Raw genomic sequence first — 26980 nt, forward strand, 5'->3', positions numbered from 1 at the left:
ATGCCTTTTCTTTTGTATGCCTATCTGAAACGTGGCTAACATCCCATGATGGAAATTTATACAGTCTTTCTAGTTACACGCCTGAATATTGTCACCGCGAAGGTTATCATAGTGGTGGTCAGGCATTTGAGTAAAATCATCATTATATAAACGCTGTCATGACCTTGTTTTTCATCACTGTCTGTGCGAATAAGTATGGTTAGAAGGTGACAGTAATAGCCTGCAGCTCCCTTTTAAATGTAACATCATAATTGCGTGCATCTATCATTTATCCTCATCCTCATACAATGAGTTCTGTAAGAAATTTGAGCAGGTATTGAACATACTAGTTGATGAAAACAAAGATATGATTATATGTCATGATATTAATATCAACAGTATCGACCCTAACAACCAATCATTTTCCGAGTACTTACGAACTTACCTAAGATGCAGTCTCTCATCACTAATTTCTGGCCCAAGTAGATGTCACATAGGTGGCCCCAATACTTTAATTGACCACGTGCTTTCTAGCTTACCAGCAGATCTAGCTTTCTAGCTTTACCTTAGTACAGCTGAAATAGTGGAATATGCCGCAAGAGACCATTACCCTACTCTTTTTTGCATAGGTCATTCATCACATGTTCAATCAAAAAAATATGTAAGAACTATATTTGACTCCAAGAAATTCATACGTACAATTCATGCAATTCACTGGACTAACGTGCTTAAAGAACAATGCAGTGTTAAAGCTTTTGAATGTTTTTTTGAAAAAATATCAGAATGCTCTCATTTACGCATAAGTAACACAACCATCACTCAATTGTTTAGATCGCCAAGAAAGCCTTGGATCAGTAATTTATATTGTGATCTATTAAAAGGAGAGATAATCTTTGTAAGAAGCTTAAAGCCCAGCTTTTTAATAATGCTTTGCAGTCGCGCTTTAACACGTACTCAAATATTCTAACGGCCACTTTAAAAGATGCCAAGTGTATGTACTACGAAAATAAAATAAAAAGAAACAGATGCGACACTAGGCAGTACTGGCAGGTAATTAAAGAATTCTTGAACATCAGCACCACCAGAAACTGCATATCATGTGTAAACCACAATTCTGCTATCATTACTGAGCCTGAAGATATTGTTAATGCTTTCAGTGATATTGTTAATGCTTACAGTGATCATTTCAGCTTCACAGACAGTGATCAGGCTAATTCGATACAACTCACTTTTCAGCGCTGTCCTCATTCTTTCTACTTATTTCCAACGATGCCGGAAGAAGTATACATTATCATCAACTCTCTTAAATCAACTGGTCTAGGTCTTGATCTTATAAACCCCTCAAGCATTAAACTTGTGTCTAAAGAGATCTCGCCTGCGTTAGCACATGTAATAAACAAACTATTCAAAGATGGGATCTTTCCTAATAGACTCAAAACTGGTAAAATAATCCCAGTATTTAAAAAAGGTGACCTCAAGTGCATGAGTAATTATCGTCCTATCTGCATTTTGCCTTTCCTCAGCAAGGTGATAGAAAAATTAATACACAACCGCCTAAGTAAATACTTGTCCAAGTTTAATCTTTTAACTCATGACCGATTCGGTTTTCGCGAGAATATGTCTACTGATTTAGCTCTTATTAGTTTTGTTGAAAGTGTTAAACTAGCCATCGACCAAGGTTTTTTAGTCGGATCTCTCTTCATTGACTTCACCAAAGCATTTGATTCCATCGATCATCATATTCTTTTAAACAAACTTGAAGGTTATGGCATTTCTGGACCACCTTTAGAATTGATTCGTAGTTATTTAAAAGACAGATCTTACAGAGTCCAAATTGATGGTGTCCTCTCCTCATCGAAAACTATAAACATAGGTGTTCCACAAGGATCAATACTTGGACCACTTTTATTCCTAATATTCATCAATGATTTGCCACAAGTATTAACACATGCACATTGTCTACTTTATGCCGATGACACCACCATCTTCGTATCTGATAACAATCCTGGCTCACTGCAGAATAAACTGAACGCTGACCTAGCTAGTGTTCATTCATGGTGTGTGAAAAACAAGCTGATAATTAACCCATATAAGACAACATTTATGCTATTCAACTAGTCGAAAAATCTGTTCATTCATCCCATTGCAGTTTCTTTAAATAATGATGGAATTTCAAGATCCACAACAACAAAATTTGTCGGTGTTGTTCTAGATGAAAATCTGAAATTCCACTATCATACACAATCACTTGTTCAAAAAATCTCATTAGGCATTCACATCATTATAAATACTAACAATTTTTTTTCATCTGGACATTCTCATGTCTTTACACTATGCGTACATACACAGTCACCTCTCATACTGCCTTTCATCCTGGGGTAATATATATTATGCACATCTTCATCATCTAGAAATCTTGCAAAAGCAGGCATTACGATTGGTTACATTTCAAAAACATACATCTCCCTCTGCTCCCATATTCCGTTGTGTAAATATTCTACCTTTGCACATGTTATTCCATCATAAGGTGTCACTACTAATGTTTCGTCTTATGAATACCAATCTCAATATTCCAGGTTTCACTCGCTCCAGCTTCATCAATAACAATAATACAAGATTTTCAAAGCGACTTAATCTACTCCTTCCTAAAATTAGAACAAATTAGGGGCAATTTACTGTTGCTTTTCTAGGCATTTCAATTTGGAATTCATTGCCATCGAATATAAAGTCATCTTCATTATTCTCATTCAAACCTAAAACTAAGGAACATTTCATTAACACTTTGTTAGACACATAATATTCACTAGGTTTTGCCTACCCTACTACTTCGCAACGTGCTTTTGCCACTTCCAAGTGTTTCACTTTTGCCCATTTTGATACTTGTTTGCATGTGTAGCTGTTCATGCCACCATTCTTTGTTTGAATTAATTTTTGTGATTTCTTCTATCTGACTTTGTTAAAATTATTTTATCATTGACGTTTGTGATTGTCAAATTAGTTTTTTATTTTTTGTATTACTTATGAATACTTTATCCTTTATTACCAAAGCTAAAGAAATTATATAAAATAAAGATTCCCTGTTTGCCTAGTTTCCTGTAAACACCCATTTATGTTTTGTTGGGAGGTCCCCCCGACAGTTTTCACTCCGGGACCTCTGAAGTTGCACTTCTTGTCCACCTTGTAATCTCGTCAAATTTCGTCAAATAAATTTCAAATTTCAAATATGTAATCTAATTTAGATGCTTCCATGCGACAGAAACAAAGCACATACATTTCTCACTTCTGTTTTCAAACCTCATCAGAGTTCAGGCCTGTTCACATACCTGCGTTATTCACAAATAAGCAGAATATTCTAACCATGACCTGAAAGGGGTCCTTAGACACTTTTACAAGTAATCATTGAATGAATTCATTAAAAACATTCCCTGCTTCATGAATTGATTTTTAGAATCCATTAAGTAGAAGCAGAGTTGCAGGGATTTGTTACATACTCCAAGCACTTTCCCTCCTTTAGTACCAGTGAGTACATTGAAAGCTACGTGAAGCTAGATCCATTCATCAGTGCGTGTCATAACTAAAAATTTTGTTGTCTCCCTCTTTTTTTTTTTTATGCACAGCTTACCTTTAGTGTGATCACAAAAGAGCGTACGGGCACCGCAATGGCTGCAGTAACATTGTAGATCACAATGCTCAAATCAGCTTTTGCCTTTGGGTTTACGGTGCAGTCATTTGGGTTTATGGCATCACTTGTCAAAGAGAAGAGCAGGATTTTTAGCAAACTTTAAAAATTCCCTTTAAATTACAGGCCACATGCTGTGCTACAATGTTTGGCTAGCATGTTCTCAGGAGCCTCATCTACCAATTGGCACAGTTTTCTGACTATGCTGAAAAAGTGTTGATGGGCCCCTTTGAAGCACAAACACAGGCCAGCGAAAAGCTCTCAAGAAACATGACATAATTAAGAAAAAGTAGCAAAAGAAATAAAGAAGTTCAATAAATGCTGCCATACTGCTTTTCCACATGGCTCTGCCTTTTTCTGTTGCTGATGGCAATAGCAATGGCATCCCATGCGTGCTTGTTGTCTTGAGCGTCAGAGACTCCCAAAATTCCAAGCATGTCTCGGCAATGGTCAAAGATGTCCCTCCACTTGTCAGACGCTGGCACACTCATCGAAAAGGATGCTTTTCTGATTAAAAAAAAAAAAGGGCTCTTTTACTTTTGTCCACACAACTTATGTTGTTACTACAAACAACAAAAAACAGTCTCTCCTTAGTTATGAGTCACAATTTGATATAAGCATTACCTCACACAAAAAACAGTAAATAAACTACAGTAGAATCAATAAGTAGCTAAAGGGATACTAAAGAAGAAAAAAAATACATGGGCTTAATTAATTGATGGGCTGTAATGTCCTAAAACCATAATATATGAGCTTTATTAGCCAACTACAACACTATAACTAACCTGTTCATAGCAACATATCAAAACGAAATGAAAACCAGAAAATAACACAAAAAATATATGTTTGACTTCAGTGAAATCGTAACCCAACCGTTATTTATTATTTTGTTCCGGAGAGAAGCTGAAATTTTTTAATCATTTTTCAGTTCACGTGGAAACTTGGCAATCCGAAAAAACTGAGGTCATACAACGTAAGCAATAACGCATACTTAAAGGTACAGTACTAGCGGGTATCTCGTGAAGGAATTCCAAAGTAAAATGTGTTGAAGTTGTGCAGAAAATAAAAAAAAGTGGCAACCAGAGATTTTTGTATTACTCAAGTGGACTTTCGTGTGCCTATGATGCATGCCAGCATGGAGAGGGCGTTCTCGGCGAGGAAGTTTGTTTTATATGAACAAAGGCCTCGCATAAAAAAGGTATGCTATATGACGGGCTGCTTCTGAGATCATGCTCACTTCTTGTATGTGAAAGCATTGAGCCTGCTAAAAAAATTATTTATTCAATTTTGACAAAGTCTACTGGAACTTAGAAGGGCACTGGTTTGTGTTAATTTTGTAGGAATTTGTGAAACGTGGGAAGAACGTGTTCTACCTCTGTCTCACTTTCAAGGGGGCCCTGAAACACTTTTTCAAGTAACCCTGGAATGAATTCGCTAGAAGAACTTATTGCATCATGAATTCAACGCCGCAAAAATTTTAAGAATCCGTCCAAGGCGAGTGGAGTTACAAGGGTTTGTCGCATGCTGCAATGGCATTCTCTCTTTTCTCATCCTGACGAAAGCGCTGGAAGCTAAGCAGGGAGGAATGGCAGGGCCACAGAAAAACATCACGCGCGCCTGGCAACCTTGCGTATGTTTTTCAGTGTGATCGCGTCGCACGCGCATGCGTGGACAAGTAGCGGCCTTTTGCGACGATCGCTGTAACGCGCGAGCGCGCCATGTTTAAATCAGCCAATGGCTGATAGATGGGTCATTGACATGTGATTTTTGGGCATATGATGAGATTTGTCGAAGAAGACCAAGCAATTTTTAGCTGAATTTGATCATTTATTGTGTATTCCAGGCCGCATACTGTGTTGTAATATTTGGCTCGCGTACTACCGATCGGCAGCATTTTCTGACAATGCTCAAAAAGTGTTGCAGGGCCCCTTTAAGAGGAGTATGAGTGAATATATGACAATTTCAATACTTTATTGCTACTCTAACTTCAAACTTTTGCATATAGTTGAAAAACGTCACGAGCCATTACGGAACATTTTTTTTTGTTCCAGAGCAGAAATGGAATGGAACTGTTTGCAATGGAAAAAACCTAGAAGCGAAAGGAAAAAGATTTCACTCCAACACCCTGGTTCATAGATCAATTTAGACTGATTTATCAGCGCAAAAAAAGACGGGACATTTAGAAAGACACACACACACACAGAAAGACACACACACACACAGCGCTGTGTGTGTGTCTTTCTAAATGTCTTGTCTTTTTTGCACTAACAAATCAGTTTAAATAATCATGAACCAATTTGCCCAAGCAACAGTTTCAGCGAAGTTTATTCATAGATCAAGTAGCACTCTTTAGATAATAGGTAATTTTAATAGTTTTCAAGCAAGGTTTCATTATTATGGGCTGATACAGGCTGAAACAAACACTGTTTGTTTTGGACATGGTATTAACTTCCCTTCAATAATGCCATAAAGTTGTTGCTCAATGCATACAAGCATCCATCTATTTACATCTTTAAAAGTTACAATCCCCTGAACAGTCAATCTTAACTTAATCTTGTGTTGCATCAAAAATTACATTAAAAAAGTGGTAGTACTCGTGAATATTTCAAAAGTTACAGCATTTACGCAATCCAAAGCATGGCAAACATACTCACTTGTCCCGACTAATAAGTGAATCAACATCAGAAGTGCACTGCTCGTCAGCAACTGCTTTTTGATATACACCCGATACCTTGATGCCTTCACTCCATACGCCACAAAAGCTGCCCTGGATACTGTCTCCATTTGACAAACTCAGGACACCCTGAAAAAAAAAAAGAAAGAGAAAACTACGTCACACTATCACTTTAAAAATTACTGCACCATTTTAAAGTGCCAAAATCTTATTTAAAAAACCTACTTTCCCATTCAACGAGCCGCCAGCACCAAGTTCTCCTTTGAAGACAGTATTGTCTTGAAACATCATAGTGCCATAACCCTGTAAATAATAAAACTGATTTACCACCACACAGAGGGCCCATGCATGACTGAATGAAATTTACAGAACTGTAAATAACTTATGACATCAAGAAAGTGCATCAAATGAGCTATTTTCTTAGTAAAATTCAGTTACCTTCATTAATATACAAGCAAAAGTTTAGTAATGAAAGCCAACCCTTTTACAACAGACTTTATTCTCCAATGCCACGACAGGCATATTGTTACAGTTTTGAATAAAAAAACGACACATCTAGTATCACTCGCACCAGAATGCACAAGCTGCATTCGCACATGTATAAATAATGACATGATTTAACATCACTTTAAATTAGCAAACTTGTGCTATGCTGCGAATCTTCGAAATAATACTTCAGCTCATAGTGGCTATTGAAACTCGCCGAAGACCAAGAGAAGAAGAAGACAAGGGCCACGGAAGAGCACACGCGTGAATAAGTAAAATTAAAAAAGAAGATTCTTGCTGTTTGTTCTTATCGAACGCAGTCCACGCTTGTCTCGTCTCGTTTCTGCGACATGGTGCCGTGACTAGGATAGCAGCTTCTCCTCTTAACACTGCCTACGAAATACCAGGATGAAGAACAGGCCACAGAGGACGCACGATGAGGAGGCCCAGAGTGAATCGACGGCAGCAAGACGGGACATCGCCATCTGAGAGAGCGGCACATACACAGAGGACGACACAGCCATGGATGAAGATTCGCCGCTGAAATCTGTAAGCGACTAGCCGTTTCCTCAATTATTCAAAATGAACAGGGAAGTAATTTCGGAGACAAGAAAAACGCTGAGGACGCAAATAACCTACCTAGTGAGCGAAGCAGAAAATAAGCTTCATGAAAATGAAGACCCTTAGGCAATATCACTGATAGCCAGCCAGATTAGAGGCATCGCCGACATGTCAAAGAAAGTTGACCAACAGATGGAACAGTTCATAACGCCGGAAACAGCCGAAGCCGAGTTCGCGAGGACCACAGAGTATGAGCTAAAGACAATTAGCATTCTGCATAACATCAATGCCTACCTTTAGCGACAAGAACGACGCGAGCCAGTGAGGGAACAGGTCACTTCAAATGACAAGGCCAGGCAAGCGCCACCAGCAAATGCAGTAAAGCTACCAAAGGTAGAATTAATGAAGTTTGATGGTGACAGGAGGATGTGGCAGAGATTCTGGCATCAGTTTGAATCGGCTGTTCCTGTGAGAACAGAATCATAAGAGAATCAAAAGTTCACGTACCTTCTGTCATCACTAACCGGGAGAGCAGCAGCTGCCGTGGAGGGACTTCAACACTCAGACAGCAATTATGTGAAAGCTATCGACATGCTCAAGCAGTGATACAGGAAAGACGAAGCGCTCATAGAAATACACATAAAAGAGCTAATTAACTTGAGTACAGTAGCAAGCAGCAGTGACTATTAAGGATTGAGAAGACTGTCAGACAAAGTACAAGTGCATACAAATGGGGTGGAATCTTTAGGCGTGAAAATCGAGCCCTATGCATCGATGCTACTACCAGTATTAAAAAGATCTTTACCTGCGGAAATACAGATGGGGTTCCAACTGAAAAAAAGAGAATAGGCCGGTAGGTCTTCAGATCAAGATCAGAATGCAACTAAACACCATGAGGAAACTCTGAAGCGCTTGATGAGGTATATAAAAGACCAAGTTGAGTGCAGAGAGGAATTTGTAGAGCGCAAGGAAGGCCACGACAACAAATTTGACGGTAGGCAACAGAAAAGAACGGTCAATTTTCAAAGCACTGCAGCAAAGTTTTGCATATTCTGTGAGAGTAATACCCACTATTCTGATGACTGCAGAAAGAATATGTCATATGAAGAGAAGAAAACGAAGCTAAAAGCGTCTCATGGATGCTTCCGTTACACGAGGCCTCGCCATACCGCCAAAATATGCAAAGCAAGCATAAGATGCAAGATATGCTGGAAAAGGCACGCAACGTCTATGTGCCGGAGAAAAGAACTCACAGCGCAGGGCACAGCAGCCACTGAAGGTAAAAATGAAAATCAGGAAGAGGAAAGGTCAGCCTGCCAATATACAAATATATCATCAAGCATTTTTCTGCAGACTGCAATGGCAATAGCAGAAGGTAGAAACAAGTCGTGCTATTGTGGGGTTCTGTTGGACACTGGTAGCCAAAAAACATTCATCCTTCAGAGCTTGTCAAAAAAGCTTGGTTGCACGATCAAAGGAAAAGAAAGACTGACCATAGGCTATTTCGGAGGAGGAAAAGAGGAAAAGACTATGCATTCAGTTGAAGTCAAACTTGGAAGCGCATATAGTGGCGAAGAGGTTTCGTTGGAAGCACTCGAGATTGACGTTATTTCAATAGAAAAAATACCGCTCCAGCCAGTTTCATTGAAGAAGAAGTATGAAGACGACGAATTAAGGTTGTTGGTTGACGGTTCATGCACAAGCACAGACTGCAGAGAAACCAGAATTGTTGTTGGATCAGACCACTACTGGCAAACAATGACCGGAGGCATTTGAAAACTGGAAGAGAAGCTGACAGCAATAGAGACCATATTCGGTTGGACGGTGCAGGGCAAACTAAGTTAGCCACAACATTAATGAAACAGTCAACCGTTAAGGTACTTCACGTTGAAGTGGACAAGTCCGACATAGACACAGAGCTAAAGCATTTCTGGGACATAGAAACCATCAGGATAAAGGGCACCGAGCAAGACGCAAAGAAAGAAAAGAGTGTGATGGAGTATTTTAGCAAGAACTTAAAGTGTGAAGAGAAAAAACTCAATACGACTTCCATGGAAAGATACCGTGGAGCTTGATGAAAACAAGGGTGTCGCAATGACCAGATTGAAGCAACTCACTCGAAGGTTACAGAAAGACGAAAGTGTACTGCAACGTTACGACAATGCCATCAGCGAGTACATGACTAGTGCAGTGGCAGAAGTCGCCAAGGAAGAAAGGGCACCAATGACACACTGCTACTACATGCCGCATCAAGCCATCATTAAGGAGGATCGTGAAACAACAACAAATAGTATTTGATGCGTCATCATCATCCACAAAAGGGTCATCTCTAAATGACAACCTCGAAACTGGACCAAATCTCAATCGTGATCTCGTGCACATGCTGATGAACTTCCGACACCATCGCATTGCAATGACAGCTGATATTGAGAAGGCATTCTTACAGATTTCAATACATGAGGAAGACAGAGACGTGCTGTGTTTCTTTTTGTGGGACAGAATTCCGAGTGGAAGCGATGCGAAGATCATAACATAGAGAATGTTAAGAGTGACGTTTGGCACTGCCCCCAGTACTTTCTTGCTCGCAGCAACAGTACAGCACCACCTCAGCAAGTTGGAGGAGAAAGATCTATGTCGACGACGTAATAATGGGAGCCGAATCGCCCAAGGAAGCTGAAAAACTTTACTGATAATCAAAGGAGATTTTTCAAGAGGCATCAATGACTCTCAGAAAGTTCAACACAAATGAGCCAGGATTACAACAAAACATAAAGAAAGAGGAAAATGCACGCTTCGGGGCTTCTACTGAAATAGTTTCTTGGCATCTGATGGAAATTCAAGGAAGATAGGTTGTACCTACCATTGTTTGACACAAAAGACATCGATACCAGCGGTGCGCTAATGAAGCACCAAATGTTACAGCTCACTGCAAGAGTATACGATATTCTGGGACTCTTCACTGCATTCACGGTAACAGCCAAGCGAGAAATACAAAACATGCGGTGGAAAGGGACGTCCAGTGTACCACAACCGTTTGATGTAAGACAAAGGAGGAAGCCTATTCACACGGAACTTCACTTGCTTTCAGATGCAAGTCCATATGCACACGGAACAGCGGCCTATTTGATAAATCCCTACGAGAAGGAAAAGAAGGCTGAAATACTAATTGCAAAAGGAAGAATAGCGCCAATGAAGCAAATCTCATTGCCACACCTTGAGTTGATGGCTGCGTTGCTGTCTGCCCGCATTCCTAAATACATCAGAAGCGGATCTGTTAGAAATATAAATGCTACAAGGTACTGGATGGACTCGACCATTGTTATTAGTTGGCAACACTGAAAGAAAAAATGAGACACATTTGTAGAGACTAGGGTGAAGGAGATAAAAGAGAAAACAAAGCTATCAGAGTGGAAATATATTGCAAGTGAAGAGAACCCAGCTGATCTCGTGACCAGCGGTGTAAGCGCAAAAGCTTTAATACAGTCGGACCTATGGTGGCATGGTCCAAAGTGGCTTGTTACGGAAAACAAGACCACAGCGCAGATGGAAACGGAAGAAGACAGTGAGAGGAGTGAGTGTTATGCAACTAACACATACACGTCAGTTCCGGTCGTGATCGACGCAGAGAAGTATGGAACCCACAAAGATTACTCAAAGTAACAGCTTGGGTTTTAAGATGCATAGAGATTACAAAAAAGAAGGGGATAATTGGCGATCCGAGTTTTGAGGAACTAAAGGATGCAGATATGGCAATAATAAATTTGGAGCAACGAAAGATACGAGAACATATTATACCCAACAAGAGCAATACGACTAAGACAACAAGGATGTTTCTTTGTGGTAGGGAAGTCTTTAAAGATGAACAAGGACTAATAAGGCACAATGGTCGTCTGTCTCAAACTGGACTGACATACAACGACAAATATTCAATTGTGCTACCAAAGTGGATGGCTGCTACAAAACTGCTAGTACGACACGTGCAAACTCACATTGCACGGAGGAGTCAGTGAGACACTGTCGCAGCTTAGAACGAAATGTTGGATAATTCAAGGAAGGCAGCTTGTGAGGAAGGTTATTCATGGATGTTTAAAGTGTCAACGATTTGACGCTAAAAAAATTAAGCAAAACACAGTACCCCTGCCTGCTGATAGTAAACCACCGACAACCATTTGAAAAGACTGGTGTAGATTTTACAGGCCTGATGCTTATAAAAGATGCCGTGAAAAGCATGACAAAACTGTACATCGCAGTATTCGTGTGTGCAACAACAAGAGCTGTACATCTCGAAGTTGTCGACAACTGTAAAACAGAAGCATTCTTACATGTATTCAGAAGATTTATAGCGAGAAGAGGCTTATGTCACACAATATATAGTGACAAAGCAAGGACCTTTAAGAAAGCTAAAAGAGAAATCAATCGTATGCTGAAGGAGTTACAAGAAGAGGTCTATGAAAGAGCTATAACGAGATAGGACTCTTTACTCCATTCACGGTAACAGCCAAGCGAGAAATACAGAACATGTGGAGGAAAGGGACGTCTTGGGATGACTCACTGCCAGATGATGAAATGGAGACTCGGAGGAGATGGATTAAAGAGCTGGAATCGATTCGAGAGTTCAGTGTACCACGACCGTTTGATGTAAGACACAGGAGGAAGCCTATTCACGCGGAACTTCACTTGCTTTCAGATGCAAGTCCATATTCATACGGAACAGCAGCCTATTTGATAAATCACTACGACAAGGAAAAGAAGGATGAAATACTAATTGCGAAAGGAAGAATAGCGCCAATGAAGCAAATCTTGTTACCACGACTTGAGTTGATGGCTGCGTTGCTGTCTGCACGCATTCCTGAATACATCAAAAGCGGATCTGTAAGGAATATAAATGCTACAAGTACTGGACGGACTTGACTATTGTTATTAGTTGGCTACACGGAAAGAAAAAACGAGACACATTTATAGAGACTAGGGTGAAGGAGATAAAAGAGAAAACAAAGCTATCAGAGTGGAAATACATTAAAAGTGAAGAGAACCCAGCTGATCTCATGACCAGAGGCGTAAGTGCAAAGGCTTTAGTACAGTCGGACATATGATGGCATGGTCCAAAGTGGCTTGTTACGGAAAACAAGACCACAGCGCAGATGGAAACGGAAGAAGACAGTGAGAGAAGTGAGTGTTATGCAACTAACACATACACGTCAGTTCCGGTCGTGATCGATGCAGAGAAGTATGGAACCTACATAAGATTGCTCAGAGTAACAGCTTGGGTTTTAAGATGCATACAGATTACAAAAAAGAAGGGGATAATTGGCGATCTGAGTTTTGAGGAACTAAAGAATGCAGATATGGCAATAATAAATTTGGAGCAACGAAAGATACGAGAACATATTATACTCAACAAGAGCAATACGACTAAGACAACAAGGATGTTTCTTTGTGGTAGGGAAGTCTTTGAACATGAACAAGGACTAATAAGGCACAATGGTCATCTGTCTCAAAGTGGACTGACATACAACGAAAAATATCCAATTGTGCTACTAAAGTGGACGGCTGCTACAAAGCTGCTAGTACAACACGTGCAAACTCGCATTGCACGGAGGAGTCAGTGCGACACTGTCGCACCTTAGAACGAAATGTTGGATAATTCAAGGAAGGCAGCTGGTGAAGAAGGTTATTCATGGATGTTTAAAGTGTCAACGATTTGACGCTAAAAAAATTAAGCAAGACACAGTACCCCTGCCTGCTGACAGTAAACCACCGACAACCATTTGAAAAGACTGGTGTAGATTTTACAGGCCTGATGCTTATAAAAGATGCCGTGAAAAGCATGACAAAACTGTACATTGCCGTATTCGTGTGTGCAACAACAAGAGCTGTACATTTTGAAGTTGTCGACAACTGTAAAACAGAAGCAATCTTACATGTATTCAGAAGATTTACAGCGAGAAGAGGCTTATGTCACACAATATATAGTGACAATGCAAGGACCTTCAAGAAAGCCAAAAGAGAAATCAATCGAATGCTGAAGGAGTTACAAGAAGAGGTCTATAAAAGAGCTATAATGAGATAAAATAAAGTGAAAGTTCATTGCCGAACAAGCGCCTTGGTGGGGAGGCTTCTATGAAAGGATAATACGAAGCATGAAATCATCAATGAGGAAAGTCATTGGAAAGAGACTGCTAACCAGGGAAGCGATGGAGATAATAACCACTGAAGTTGAACCGGTGCTTAACAACAGGCTGTTAACTTATGTATAAAGTGAACCAGATGAGCCGCTACCTATTGTGCCGGCTGACATAATACTAAGTGGAAAATACAGACTTCCAGGCAATGACAAAAATCAACACGAAGTCAAAATTAAAAAAATCTGGAGAAAGTGGCAAAACGTCATGAGAGATTGGTGGAAAAGATAGAACAAGGAATATCTGAAGGAATTTAGAGAGTAAGCTTACGCAAGTAAATAAGAAATGAGAGTGAACCGAGGAGACATTGTATTGCTTGGTTCACGCACTCCTAGATCATTTTGGAACCTGGCCAAAGCCATGGAAGTTTATTCGGGAGTCGACGGGAAGATACGCTCCTGTCTTTTGAAAACCACTGAAAAACTCATTCGGAGACCTGTACAACATATCTACTAGTTTGAAGGTTGTCTCCAATGAGGACAACAAAACTTCATGCAGGCCGGAAGCTATTGAAACTCGCCGAAGACCAGGAGAAGGAAAAAACAAGGGCCACGGAAGAGCGCGCGCGTGAATAAGCAAAATAAAAAAAGAAGATTTTTGCTTATCCTTCTTATCGAACGCAGTCCACGCTTGTCTCATCGCGTATCTGCGACAGTGGCATTGCAGCATTGAAATTTTAAAGAACAGGTGTTTCATTAAACACCATTTGCAAAATATGGGTACAGAATTCTAACCAAAGCGGTTCCACGGCATCATTACCTTTGAGGTATCCAATAAATATAATTCAGAAGAAGCACTATGCTGTAACCACTAGCATATTAACAGTCACAAGAAGTGATGGTAAAAAGTTTAGTTAACACTCATCTAACAAAACTCAACTATACAAAGGTTACAATCTAACAAAGAAAATTACATTTCCTATCAGGTACCCATAGGATTGAGTGTTGTTACCAAAAAAAACCCCAGAAGTGATGTTAAAACTGTTAAAACTAAGATTTAAACTCGCCTAATGAACTGATTGATTAATATGTATTGTTTAACGTCCCAAAACCACCATATGATTATGAGAGACGCCGTAGTGGAGGGCTCCAAAAATTTCGGTCACCTAGGGTTTTTTAACGTCTACCCAAATCTGAGCACACGAGCCTACAGCATTTTCACCTCCATCATAAATGCAGCCACTGCAGCCAAGATTCGATCCCACGACCTGCGGGTTAGCAGCCGAGTACCTTAGCCACTAGACTACCGCGGCGGGGCCTCACCTAACGAAACCCAATTTTAAGAAGTTCCCAATCTAATGAAGTAATTTCCATTCCCTGGCATGTATCCATAGGACTCAGCGTTGTCATTAACCTGAATAAAAGAAAGAAACTCGACCACAAAATCCAATTTAGTGAGGTTCTTTCTTTATATAAATTACTAAAAGACAGTAATTTTGTTTTAATTTTCATACAAATGGGATTTTTTTTCCCAACTGTGAGCTCTAATACTATTGTATTGAAACTTCTAGGCAACCTAGTCACTGCCCTATCTCCATCTTGACTATGCTGCTTGCTTTACCCACACATGGAACAGCAAGCTCAGTAGTCAGCAGCACTTTTACGTACCAGGTCATGCTAGGACCTGTGGCGATTACTGTAATTTTCACTCTAGTTACTTCACAGTTCATGTGACAGATCCAGTGACTAATTTTTAGCAACTTTTTTGGTCAGCCTGCTCGGACATTCACGACATTCATTCTCCATGTCTTTGCGTGTCAACAGCCCGTCATAGACACACATGACCTGGCCTGCATCACCCGGGTATGCAGCCTCCTATGTTTGGCCCATACAAAAGGGTGTAGGCTCAGGCCACACTCGGGCTGCCCTTGCAGACATTTTGAATGTGCAGACATAGATTAGTGGCAAATTAAAAGCTGTGGTAGCTATGGGTGTAGCCAGATTACAATTTTTATTTGGAAGAACTGAAAATTCTTTTTTGTGATTTTAGAAACTTTCCGATTTAATAAAATAATTTGAGTGAGGTCATTTCTTCATAAAATGGAATTTCAACTGCATTAATAATAATTAAGTTATTTTCAAAATGTGTGAATATCATCATAAAGCTCTTTAAATAAATGTGTAATACTATGTAGTTGGAAGTGTGACCTGTTTTACGTAGCGTTTCACTTTTTTCTGTCTCTACATGTAAGTGAATACTGCAAATTTATACATGCAACATTTTAAATTGAATAGTGATGGTTATTCATGTCATGTTTTGGGCCTGCTGCCTGAACTCGAGAGAAGCAACCACTACCACTGGCAACTGTAAAGATTAGTACTTTTAAAGAAGCCAGGTATGAACAGCCACATCTTAGATCCCCAGTACATTGTTGAGATGACAGGAGCTACAGGGTCTTAGGTAATGGTATAAAAGCCAAATTAGAGGTATACACACACACACGATTGCATCTGTGCAGACATTCACACAAACAAAAAAGGTTACTTACACTGAGGTTGTTGTTCACAAAGTTGCCCTCATAATAGATGTCATCAAGCGTGACCATGATTCCATTGCCATGGCGACAATCATCCTGCCACATGCCCATGTATTTCTCACCTGCAGAAGGTCACAAGCTCAATCCTCACCCGAATCGCTCTCCAAAATAAAATACTAGCAGTCAAAGTTATCTACAAACTTCTTGGTGCACGACTTAATTTAAAAATCTACGATCGAAACAGAGGAATTGCATGATTCAAGTAGATTTTTTCGCGCAGCCTGATGTAAGGTCGACATCATGTTCCACTACATTTGCTGCCACTGCTGTTTACATTTATGTACCGCCACTTTCAGGAAAAATGACAAACCATCGAGAAACTTAAACTCTAGCCATAAAACTACATGCTAGATAGAAATAAATGTAAAAAAGGCAAGAAAATATGAACTTTGCAAAGCGCAGAAACTCGTCCACCATATATGATCGATGTTCCAATCAGCGTAACTAGAATAAACTCAGTTTAAAAGCTCTTCCGGAGAGGCGGGCCGTGTGGCGGTCACGAGAACTAGTCCCGCTGTAGTCAGATTTTGCTCCAGCAGCCGGCGCATATTGTAATTGGCGGGGGCGACATGCAAGTGGCTACAGTGAATGGTGTGCTGTATTTGCACATCACATCTCCGACTGTTTTCGGCACTGTGTAGTTCCTTGTACAAAAATGCGTTTGTCATGTATGAAGCACAGCGAGGAGAAGCAGATTTATCTACAGTGAGGTACGCCAATTTGCTTTGCGCCGGGCTCCAAAAGCGACCACCACAATGATAAATCTGCTTTCACGCAACTTGTTTGCTCGCTAATTAATTAATTTATTCCCTTTATAAACAAGATTACACAATTGCAGGGGCCAAAGTAAAAGCTGCTATAAACAGCATGAGCAGCTCATATTTATAGCCCCCAGTCTCTTTTGACCTGCAATGACGGGCTATAGTAAACGGACGATCGTAAGGGAATTTCCAGTCTAGCCTCGCACGTTACCTGAAAGTTATTATTGTCATGCAATAAAAATTTTCATTCCATTCCATTATTATTATTACATGCGGCAGCATTTGGAGAATATGGCGCAGGTGCCGCCGCTGAGTATTATATATATTGTGTGACAGCAAATGCACCACAGTTATAAACACAACAATTACAAAACTTGAGGACGCTTGAGCTTCGCCTTTAAGAGAAAAACGTGATAGCGGAATCGCGCTGTGTGCGAATCACCTTCTCAATTATTAGCGTAGCGTTGGTCTCGGTGCATGCCTCAATCGTGCCGTGAGAGATTGAATGAATGACTGTGCATGCAACACTAGCCATTTCAAACAATCGCAGATTGTAGAAACTACCAAGGAACCTATCCTACCCAAAACGCATGGTGCCCCTAGAATGCCAAGTGCTGAGTTCGGAGGAGCCGCCAGAAATAAAACAGCAAGACAAAAGACACGCAACAAACAATGCTGTTGATTCTCAGAGTTGCATCACATTGATATTCTACACTCAAACCTCGTTATAACGAAGTTGAAGGGGAGCCATATTTTTTTGTTATATACATTATTTCATTATATCGATTAATACAGTTTGTGGCAATGTATGCTCAGATGGGCGCACACCTATAAGCATGCAAAGAAAGAAACCGCCTCGCGGCCCGATGTACTGCTATGCGACCACGCGTGCGACCGAAAATAAACAGTCGGACCTCATTAATTACAACACGCTTAATTTGAACTTCCGGTTAATTTAAACTCACGCTGTGGCCCTGTCAAAGCTATGTGTATTCCAAGGGGTGAAAACACCCTGTAATTCTAGCGTGCAAGCACTTACGACGGTTAATTCGAACATACCGCGCTCCTAAAATTCTCTCACCACCATGTTCGATCCCGCCGTGGCACCTCTCAATGCTGCGCGCGAAGAAGGAAAAGAAGAAAACGAAAGAAAAGACTGTAGCAGATTGTTTTCTCTCTCTCAAATGCCGATCTGCGAAGTGCCTGTGCCACGTTTCTTTCTTTTCCGTCTCTGCATGTAGAGACCCTTCTTTTTTCAAGGTCGCGCGTGGAGAAGGAGAAAAAAAAAAAGAAAAGAAAGCTGTTGGGGAGAGCTGACTGGGTTCTCTCCACGTGGAAACGCTCCTCCTTTGTCGGTGCAGAGCCTAGAAGCGGAGACGCATTCGTTGCCGTCGTCTTTAGAGAGTGTTGGCGCTGAACTTAGCCGTGCGCTACTATGCTTTGCAAACTGCGTGCAAAATTGATTGACTCGCAGCAAGGCTAACGTGTGCAGACGTGCATCACCAATTACTTCAATTAATGATGGATGTCCTCTGATTTGCAAATAAATGTAAGTCTTCTGAAGCTTCCCCATTGTGTGTTCTTATGTGAAAGGGAAATCGCTTTGCACTGCGGCGCCGCTTCTTGGTCATGTGAATGACCCGCTCGACTATGTGACCAGCTCGGTCATGTGACCCGCTCGGTCATGTGAATCCTTTACACTGGCTGTGTGAGGAAGACGGCTCTCTCGGCTGCGCATGGCGTGGCTGTAAGGTCGGCACAGGAGTTTTGAAAGAGCTGTGCCGAACGAGCGTCAAAATCCGCAGAAAACGAAATACCTAACACACAACGGTCGTTTTTTTTCTTGATAGACGATTTGATAAACTAATTTAGTTCGTTATATCCATTTACGGGTCAATTTTACTTTGTTGCAATGAGGTTTAAAATGCATGGTTCTTAATGAAGCTTTCAAGGGGAATTTCATTTAGTTTGTTATATCCATTATTTTATTATATCCCATTATGTTATAACGAGGTTTGAGTGTATCAATTGTCAAAAGTTGTGCTGCCTTCAAAGCAGTGGATTATTTTTTTGCTTTAATATATATTTCCCTTATAAACCAACACAATAGTATACAGTAAAAGCTCATTAATTCAAATTCCACAAGAATGCTGAGCAATTACAAATTAAATAAAATTGGAAATAATGAAAGCGAGCAAAAATGGGTTGATTTCGGGGGTGGAGGCGCGAAGAATAGTTATTGGTCAAGAAAGTCTGTGATGACCATCTGCTTCTTTTCCCTGAATGCTACAGTTATGGCTCTCTGTTCCAGTGTGCGGATACCACGCAGGGAATCCTCTTCACCCTCTTCAAAGCTGAAGAAGAGGCGTGCCACATTAAGTGCCTCAATCACCTCAGACGTGGATGGGCACACAGGCACTTCGTCATCTTCATCTTCCTCATCTTCTGGCTCTTCGGCAACAAGCTGTGCACAGGCTATTTGAGCAATAATGTCCTCATCAGTCAGGGCACCACACACCAATGCACCGGTGTCAACCTCAACAAGATCGGCAAAACGTACGCCCTGAAGAGCTCCTCAGCCCCGTCGAAGCCGATGTCCCAACTTTCCTGCGCACTTCCAGCTGCAAATCCACTAATGCGGGAAAAATCTGCGATTGTGGTCGCAATCAACTGTTCCCATGCGCGCACCAACATGTGGATGGCAATGAGCAGCGCAATGCTGAAGTCCTTCCTGCTGCTCGCACACAAAATCATTCTCTCTAGCATGTGACTCCTATAAAAGAACTTGATGTCCCTTATCACACCCTAATCCATTGGCTGTAGGGCCGCAGTTGTGTTTGCTGGAAGGTACACTAACTTCGTTGCTCTCAGCTCAACGTCGACTTTGAGCGCCGAACAGTTGTCGATGACAAGACGAACGCATCTGCCACCCAGTTCCATTCGTGTGTCGAATTTCAGTAGCCACTTCCAGAATAAGTCACCTGTCAGCCAGGCTTTCTTGTTTGCAGGGTACTCCATTGGGAGTGACCGAATTTTCTTGAAGCACTGTGGCTTGAGTGCTTAGCCAATCACAAAAAGGGGGACCTTTTCTGTACTGGCCATATTTGCGGTGACCAGAACAGTCACACGCTCTTTGCTGTGCTTGGAGCCGGCACAGCTGTCTCCCTTGTAAGTTATCGTCTTGTCTGGCTGCAACTTGAAAAATAACGCTGTCTCGTCAGCGTTAAACACATTCTGCGGCGAGTAGCTCTCCGGGTACTTCTGCACGGTTTTGCTTCTCCAAGTAGCGCATGTTTCGGCGTCCACTTCCTTTGCCTCACCGGATAACGTGCGTAATACGAGACTGTGCTCCTCCCTCAAAAGATGAAACCACCTCTCGGAGGCGACAGTCTTCAATGTTCAAGCGCATAGCGAAATCGGCTGTCTTGGCCATGATAGGGCGGCTCAATGCGATACTCTTGGCTCATTTCTTTAACCCAGATAATCAAAGCTGACTCCAGTTCCAGGAATTTCGCTGTCCTTAGCCTTTTCTCACTGGCACCAATATCCTCGGCTTCATAGGCGTTTTCAATGGCCGTCCTGTTCCGTATGTAGGTTGACAACATGCTCGGAGGTATGCCGTGCTTCCTCGCAATTTCATATTTGCTCGACTTCCCTTGGTCAACCTCTCGCAAAATCTCCACCTTCTCCTTGACAGTCTTCGCGCAGTAGGTTCCTCGCGTCATCATGCAACTTCGATGCGGAATAACATGACTTCACAGCGTGAACGAACAACGTGCTCAAAGAACGCGATGCTGCTGGGTGCGGCCTAGGACTGCTAGGACTACTCTACCGACTCCTCAGCGTCCTGCGTATACAAGTGGCGCCAGGTGCTGAGATAGTGGAAGGGCGACGAAAAAAAAAATTGCTCCCCCTATTTCGAAGGCCATGCTTTGCGCGCCCTTTGCGCGCCCTTTGCGCGCCCTTTGCTCGGAGGCCACTTGAAGCTTGAAAAAACCGGTCATGCCACCTATCGTTTGGCCGTAAAAGCTTCCACTAGTGTTTGACGACGATGACGATCGGCGGTGCGCGCTTCGAATTATCCGCAGAGGTGGCGATTTCTGTTCGAATTAACCAATCGTTTTACACATGATCTCCTATGCACTGTGGACTGAACTGCGGCAACCATTTCAAATTATCGAAAATTTCAAATTACCAAGGTGTGAATTAATGAGCTTTCACTGTATAACTGGTCCTATTTTACCAGTGACAAGGTTTTGTTATATTTCCTTTATATTACAGCAATAAATATTTTTCCTATTTCAATATATATTTTTCAATTTTCAATATTCAATATATATTTCAATAGATATTTTTCAATAGATATGTTCCTATTTCTGAACCTTAGAGCAGGTAACGGGGTGTTGCACATGTCGGTGTCATTTCTTCCCAGTGCAGTGTAGTGCACTGGGAAGTAACACACCATGCGTGTACTATATCTGTGGGTACGTTCACAGAAATGTTGAATAAGTGACAACATGCAAAGAGTGTATCGCATCTTTCACAAGTGCCCCTGGGGCAGCTGCGCCTAACCCAAACGAAAGTGCACTCGTTCTAATGAGGTGTTTTCATGAAGGCTGCTTACACCAGCCCTTGCAAAGCCTTCTTTCTACATTAACAGCAATTGGAAAAGCTGTCTAGAGGCATTTTACGAAAACCCCATAGTTGGTGACCTTTTCTGAATTGTGCTTGAAAAGTTGGAGTGGCTGCCACTGCATCTTTTGAAATATACCGCTCATGATGAGAACGTTATGGCTAGAGTAGAAAATTTCTTATTTTGATGAGAATATCCTTTCTTTTTTTTGGAAGAAAACCAATCAGGCGCTTTCTGAAAAGGCGTGTGAGAAAGGTGAAGTTGCTGTGATATTTTGTACTGTGCTCTCGATTGATAGCCATCACAAAAACTTGTCTGGTGAACGGTGCATAGCATAAGTACTGTTTTTTTAAGAATGTCTTTTTTTGTAACTCGTAAAAAACATGAGTACTGTATTTTTTGAGCATTTTTGTATTCCAGTAAGTCAACTTGTTTGAGGCTTTTACAGACGTTTTGGGTCGGTTTTCTTCTAGGCAAGACGGCCGTGTTTAAAATGATAGTGGTCGTCATGAAACTAGGCTGAAAATGCTCATTCACCTAAAACCTCCCGTACTTGAAGATTAAACACAATGCAGACAACTCAAATATAGGCAGGACATGAATTCTTAGCCAACTTGCGATGAGCAGCGCATCCAGGCCACTCTATAAAGGCGACCTTGTTCGCATCAACATTAGTAGTGCACATATGCGACGCGAGAATGTTGACTGGAAGCATGATGAATGTTTGTTTGATAATAGTACAACAAGAAACTCGCCATCAGAAACGATGCGGTGGACAGGCGCGGTACACAACTGTAGTAGACAATGTGCCGAGAGTAGCACAAAATCGAATTTCAGCTAGTCCTCGCGACTGCCATTCGGCCCAACCTACTCTACTGGTGGAGATACGGAGCTTTGAAGCGGAGATACGGAGCTTTGAGTTTATTTTAGTAACAATGGCGGTCCCGAAAAAGCTAAATTACAGCAAATTTTCTTGAAATACTGCACAGAAAGAAAATATTGTAAATTATTTGGCATTTTATGTCACAAAAAGAGACTCCTTCAATACAACTCAAAAGTGATGCTCTCAAATGTACAAATAGCAAAAAATAAGGGCAAATGGTGCCCAATTTACTCTATCTTCATCTGTGTCGGAAGCCTTACTTCTTTTTAACATGTAACTATTAGCTACTTGAAAAGAAATCATGGGGAAGTGGCCCTCGCACCATTAAAAAACTGATTCTTCGTGGGGAAAATTTTAAATTATCATAGATGTACCCAAGGAAACAGAAGCATTCCCAAATGCTATTGAAATTAGTGGCTCTATGGTGAGGAGCCACATTTGTTGTCTTTGCTGCATAGCAACAACAAACTGCCAGCATTCTATCTGGAAGAGCATTTTTAGCTGTAATGAAATTTAACACAATCAATATTTTCAGTCAGTGCTTAAGTCTACACCCTAAATGATATTCAATAATTTCAGCAGCACAGTCAAAGAGTATGCAACACCTGCTGTTTGTATTTACCCCTGACAAATGTACTAAATGGCAATCTTGTTCTCGACACAACTGAGTTCTCTACACAATGAATTACTTAAAAATATCCTAATTACTTAAACCAGCGGTGCTCAAATGGGGGTCCGCAAAGCCACTTCTATGATCTGCAAAACCCTTAACCACTTTTTTTTTTCACATTTTTTGGAGTTTAGTTTGCTCGTCACTCGAAGTGAATACCAAAACAGGTTGAATGTGTCTGCAGATATGCAATGTGTTTAAGCGCGACTGTGCCACGTATTGATAAACTGTTCAAAATAAAGTAATGTAGCATGTTTGTTTGATGTTTTTGGTAGCAATTAAGGCACCTGTTTCACGCTTCAGTTGTGTTATTTGCCCGCGTACCCCCCCCCCCCCCTTTCCTCTCCTCTGCTGCAAGGGGTCTCCTATCACTTCTACTAGTCCACAAGAAGTCCCCAACATATCTGTGGTTGAGAACCACTGACTTAAACTATCATTTAAAAGAACACATACCTTCTTTTTCGTTGTCAAGCACTCCATAGCCATGGCGCTTGTCCTGCAGCCACTGGCCAATGTATATGCTTGAAGAAGACAGAAATCTGCCTTCCTTGAGAATTCCATGGCCATCTCTCAAACCATCTTTGAAGAATCCCTCATAGAAGTTACCATTGGGGTACCTGAAAGCAATTCATTATGTTCTATCACAACCAAAGCAACAAAAGTAACTAAAAGCAATGGCTCAGTACGGCACACTTTGAACATTTATATATTTTTATTATGATGGTGCACTTATCCTGGTTTATTATGAACATATTGAAAAGCCTAAAAGTAATACCCACATATGGCTGGCACACATTTTGGCTCTCTCATTTTGCTTGGTTTGTGTGAACTGTTGGTTCTCACGGTAGTTATTCAAGCTGACGAACCTCACATACCTTTTAACTTCACAATAATACGGTGTTGTGTACATGCGTTCTTCCCTATGTCTCAGCGAGTGCCTTAACCCTTTCAGGATCGAATTTTTTTGCAAAATGCATGCCAAAAATGTGGAATGTTTCATTGCTGAAATAAATTCTTCAGACAAATATAAGAAAAAAATTATCTAAAATTTCTTTCGTGACCGTAAAGTGACAAAAATATATTGTGTTGTTACATACATATGGTTCATCTACGATAACATATGGTTTATCTACAGTAACTACTACAAGCACACTTGCTTGGTACCCACTATGGCATTAATAATAAACTTTTGGGTAGTAGGCCGGCATTCACTATGCTATTTTTCGTCATTTTTCTGAGAAGCGTGGTATCCGCTAAACACTTGCCAGGAATTTTGTGCCAATTGTCCATGCAGTGGCTGACGACGATGAGGAATCATGGCTGAAGTGGGTATGCACCACAGTTAATAGAGAAACAAGAACAAGCTATTGTAATTGGTTGGAGCATTGAAAGGCCCGCTCGCTACGCTAATCCCATTGAGCGATGACTGGTTGTTCTTTTGCTGTTGTAAAACACTTTATAAGTCGTATTAACGCGATTGTTTTCCCGACATCAAGCATGCCTAAGGCAAGTTTGACAAAAAGTCACAAGCACCAAAGTAGCTCAGTGGTAGAATACTGGGCTGGCACCCAGCGGACCCAAGTTCGAGCCCCACTGTGCCATTGGTACTAGGTCATGCCTGCCTAAGGCAAGTTTGACAACAAGTTACAAGCACCGGCATAACTCAGTGGTAGAATATTGGGCTGGCAGCCAGTGGACCCGGGTTCAAGCCCCACTGTGTCATTGGTGCAAGGTTATTTTTCTAATTTCGTGCCATGTGGCTATGAACACCGGCGGTGTCGATGGACAACATGCAACTGCGCATGACCCGAGTTGTGATCTCCTAACAGCTTTCACAATAAAAGTGCTTCGCTTTCTAGAGCGGCCATATAAGGGTATGCACTGAGCCTTGATCGCAAGGCGGCCACGCCATCATCGCGCCATTTCGGAGATCCAATCATACGTGCCGTTCGTGCTGTACCGATAAAATCATACTGGTCTAGAGCAACACTGTTGCTAGCCGCGGCTTCTATCTCACGTTAGCTACAAGCTTCCGTTGATGCTTGCACACAGCACAAGGGCCTAACACGCAGTACAACCATGTTTGGTAGCATTACGGCATCTCTCTTTACATATTTTTGAACAAAACGTCAGCTGGAGCAGCTGGCTGGGCACTCTAGACAAGTCTGATTCTATCTGTACGTGCATCGGCGTGCAAGAGATGTTTTGGGGTCCCTAGTCACCCAAGCCATGAATATCGAACACCGGGTGTGCAGCAAGTTTTTACGAGTGCGCGAACCTTGAAAATGGCAACCCCGCCGCTAGAGCTTCTCACGGATGACGCCAAGCCTTATTATTTAGTATAACAATACAATTTGTTGGTATCGCATTCACTTCTAAGAGCGCAAATGAAACTAACAAATTGTATTTTATTTTAGATCTGATATGGTGCAAATCAAAGGACGCTGGCTAAAGGGAGAATGATCACTCTAGTTGCCGAAGCTTTCATGCTGTCAGTTACCCAAATACGAGACAAATGCTAGTAGCACAGAAAGTTAACGAGCCCTCTCATTATGCCTAAAAGTAGTGTGCGCCAGCTACTTTAAGCTACACAGCAGTCTCCCCTCCACCCCTCCTTTCAAAACGAAGCAATAAATGCGATGCCGTGATGTTCATTCTTTTTAACCGTCAGCTATTGACCTTGGAAAGCGAGAGGCAGATGTGTAACAAGGCGTAGCCGCTTCACAGGCCTTCCGACACCAGAGCTACCAGCGATGGCCTCATTACAGCTGCACACATTAAAACCGAATTGCAGCTGCTCTGACCAAGGGGCATGCTTTTATAAATGAGATGACATTTAAAAAGAAAGCACACTAGAGTTTTCAATTCAGACACTATGAAACTTGAGTTGGAAAAGGCAGGGTCTTTTAGGGGCTTTTACCGCCACAGCGATTATAAATGCGGATATACGTGCTGGTGGAAGGAATTACGAAAAAGCTCTTCTGTATGATAATCCATGCATAAGTATATTAAAAGAAAGGGGTCAACGCGTTCCCACCATTTACTTGTTCTTCTGTGGAAGCGAAGCACGGAAAATTAGATCGAGATCTCTAGACATAGACGGGACTGACATTCTGGTAGCACGCGTGCAGCTATTAGTGAAAATCGCTTTTTACGTGCCGCACAACTCTTCAAACGAACTATCAGCAGCGTTCCTGGAACGGACGATGTCTGCCGATGAATCGCCACGACATTTTCACGCTACCAATTGGGCTAGATGTCACGAGCCCCTGCGGAGAGCGCGTTTCGCAGTTAAGCGAACTTGCACAACAGAGTTGTGTTGGCACTAAACATAGCACTATGGATTTCAGGACACAGACGCGACCACTATTTATTCAGGAAAATAAAATAGGCATGTGATTGTGACTTTGGTGGCCCCAAGAAGGTGCGCAAGTATTGACGCGTCGGCGTGGCTATGCTGGTGATAGACGTTCCCAAATTCGACGTTGGCATAGTTTGGCGCAATTTCCCTTAATATTATCAAGATGGCACAGTAAATCTGATTTCGCACACTTTGGCACAGTTGGCGCAGGAGTGGGATCACTGAATTAGGCTCAGTACTTGGGGAATAGCCCGCATCAAAAGAATCACTACTCGACTCGCTGGTAGCAGAGCAACTGGTGCGCGCTACTGCAGCGCATTCCAACTCTGCGAGTGATCCCACGGAAAAAATCTCCATGGTTGTACATCCCACCAAGCAGCAAAACAAGTGAAAAAGCTATAATATTGTCACAGGGTCGTGACGTGGCCAAAGACAGAACACTTTATGTTGAGATTTAACTGTTTAATTGGGCAAACCTGTGCCCGGTAAACGGAAAGCTCTATTACAGTAGCAGTCTTGCACAGGTAGCAGTGAACGGGGCGTCGGCCTTCGATAAACTACTGACAAGTGGCGAA

The 26980-nt window shown here is 41.5% G+C and overlaps 1 protein-coding gene across 4 annotated transcripts in view; it reads right to left on the reverse strand.

Moving 5' to 3' along the window:
• Window positions 1-26980, reverse strand: part of Als2 (Amyotrophic lateral sclerosis 2) — a 170949-nt gene that overhangs the window by 49073 nt on the left and 94896 nt on the right. For all 4 annotated transcript variants that reach the window (XM_075876972.1, XM_075876973.1, XM_037427255.2 and 1 more), the window contains 5 exons: window positions 23498-23661; window positions 16050-16159; window positions 6558-6635; window positions 6313-6461; window positions 3989-4165 (listed from right to left, as the gene is read on the reverse strand). In XM_075876972.1, coding sequence (XP_075733087.1) covers window positions 3989-4165; window positions 6313-6461; window positions 6558-6635; window positions 16050-16159; window positions 23498-23661 — 678 coding nt within the window. The remainder of the gene's footprint in view (window positions 1-3988; window positions 4166-6312; window positions 6462-6557; window positions 6636-16049; window positions 16160-23497; window positions 23662-26980) is intronic.

Source organism: Rhipicephalus microplus, chromosome X (assembly GCF_043290135.1).
Source record: "Rhipicephalus microplus isolate Deutch F79 chromosome X, USDA_Rmic, whole genome shotgun sequence".
Taxonomy (NCBI): Eukaryota; Metazoa; Arthropoda; class Arachnida; order Ixodida; family Ixodidae; genus Rhipicephalus; species Rhipicephalus microplus.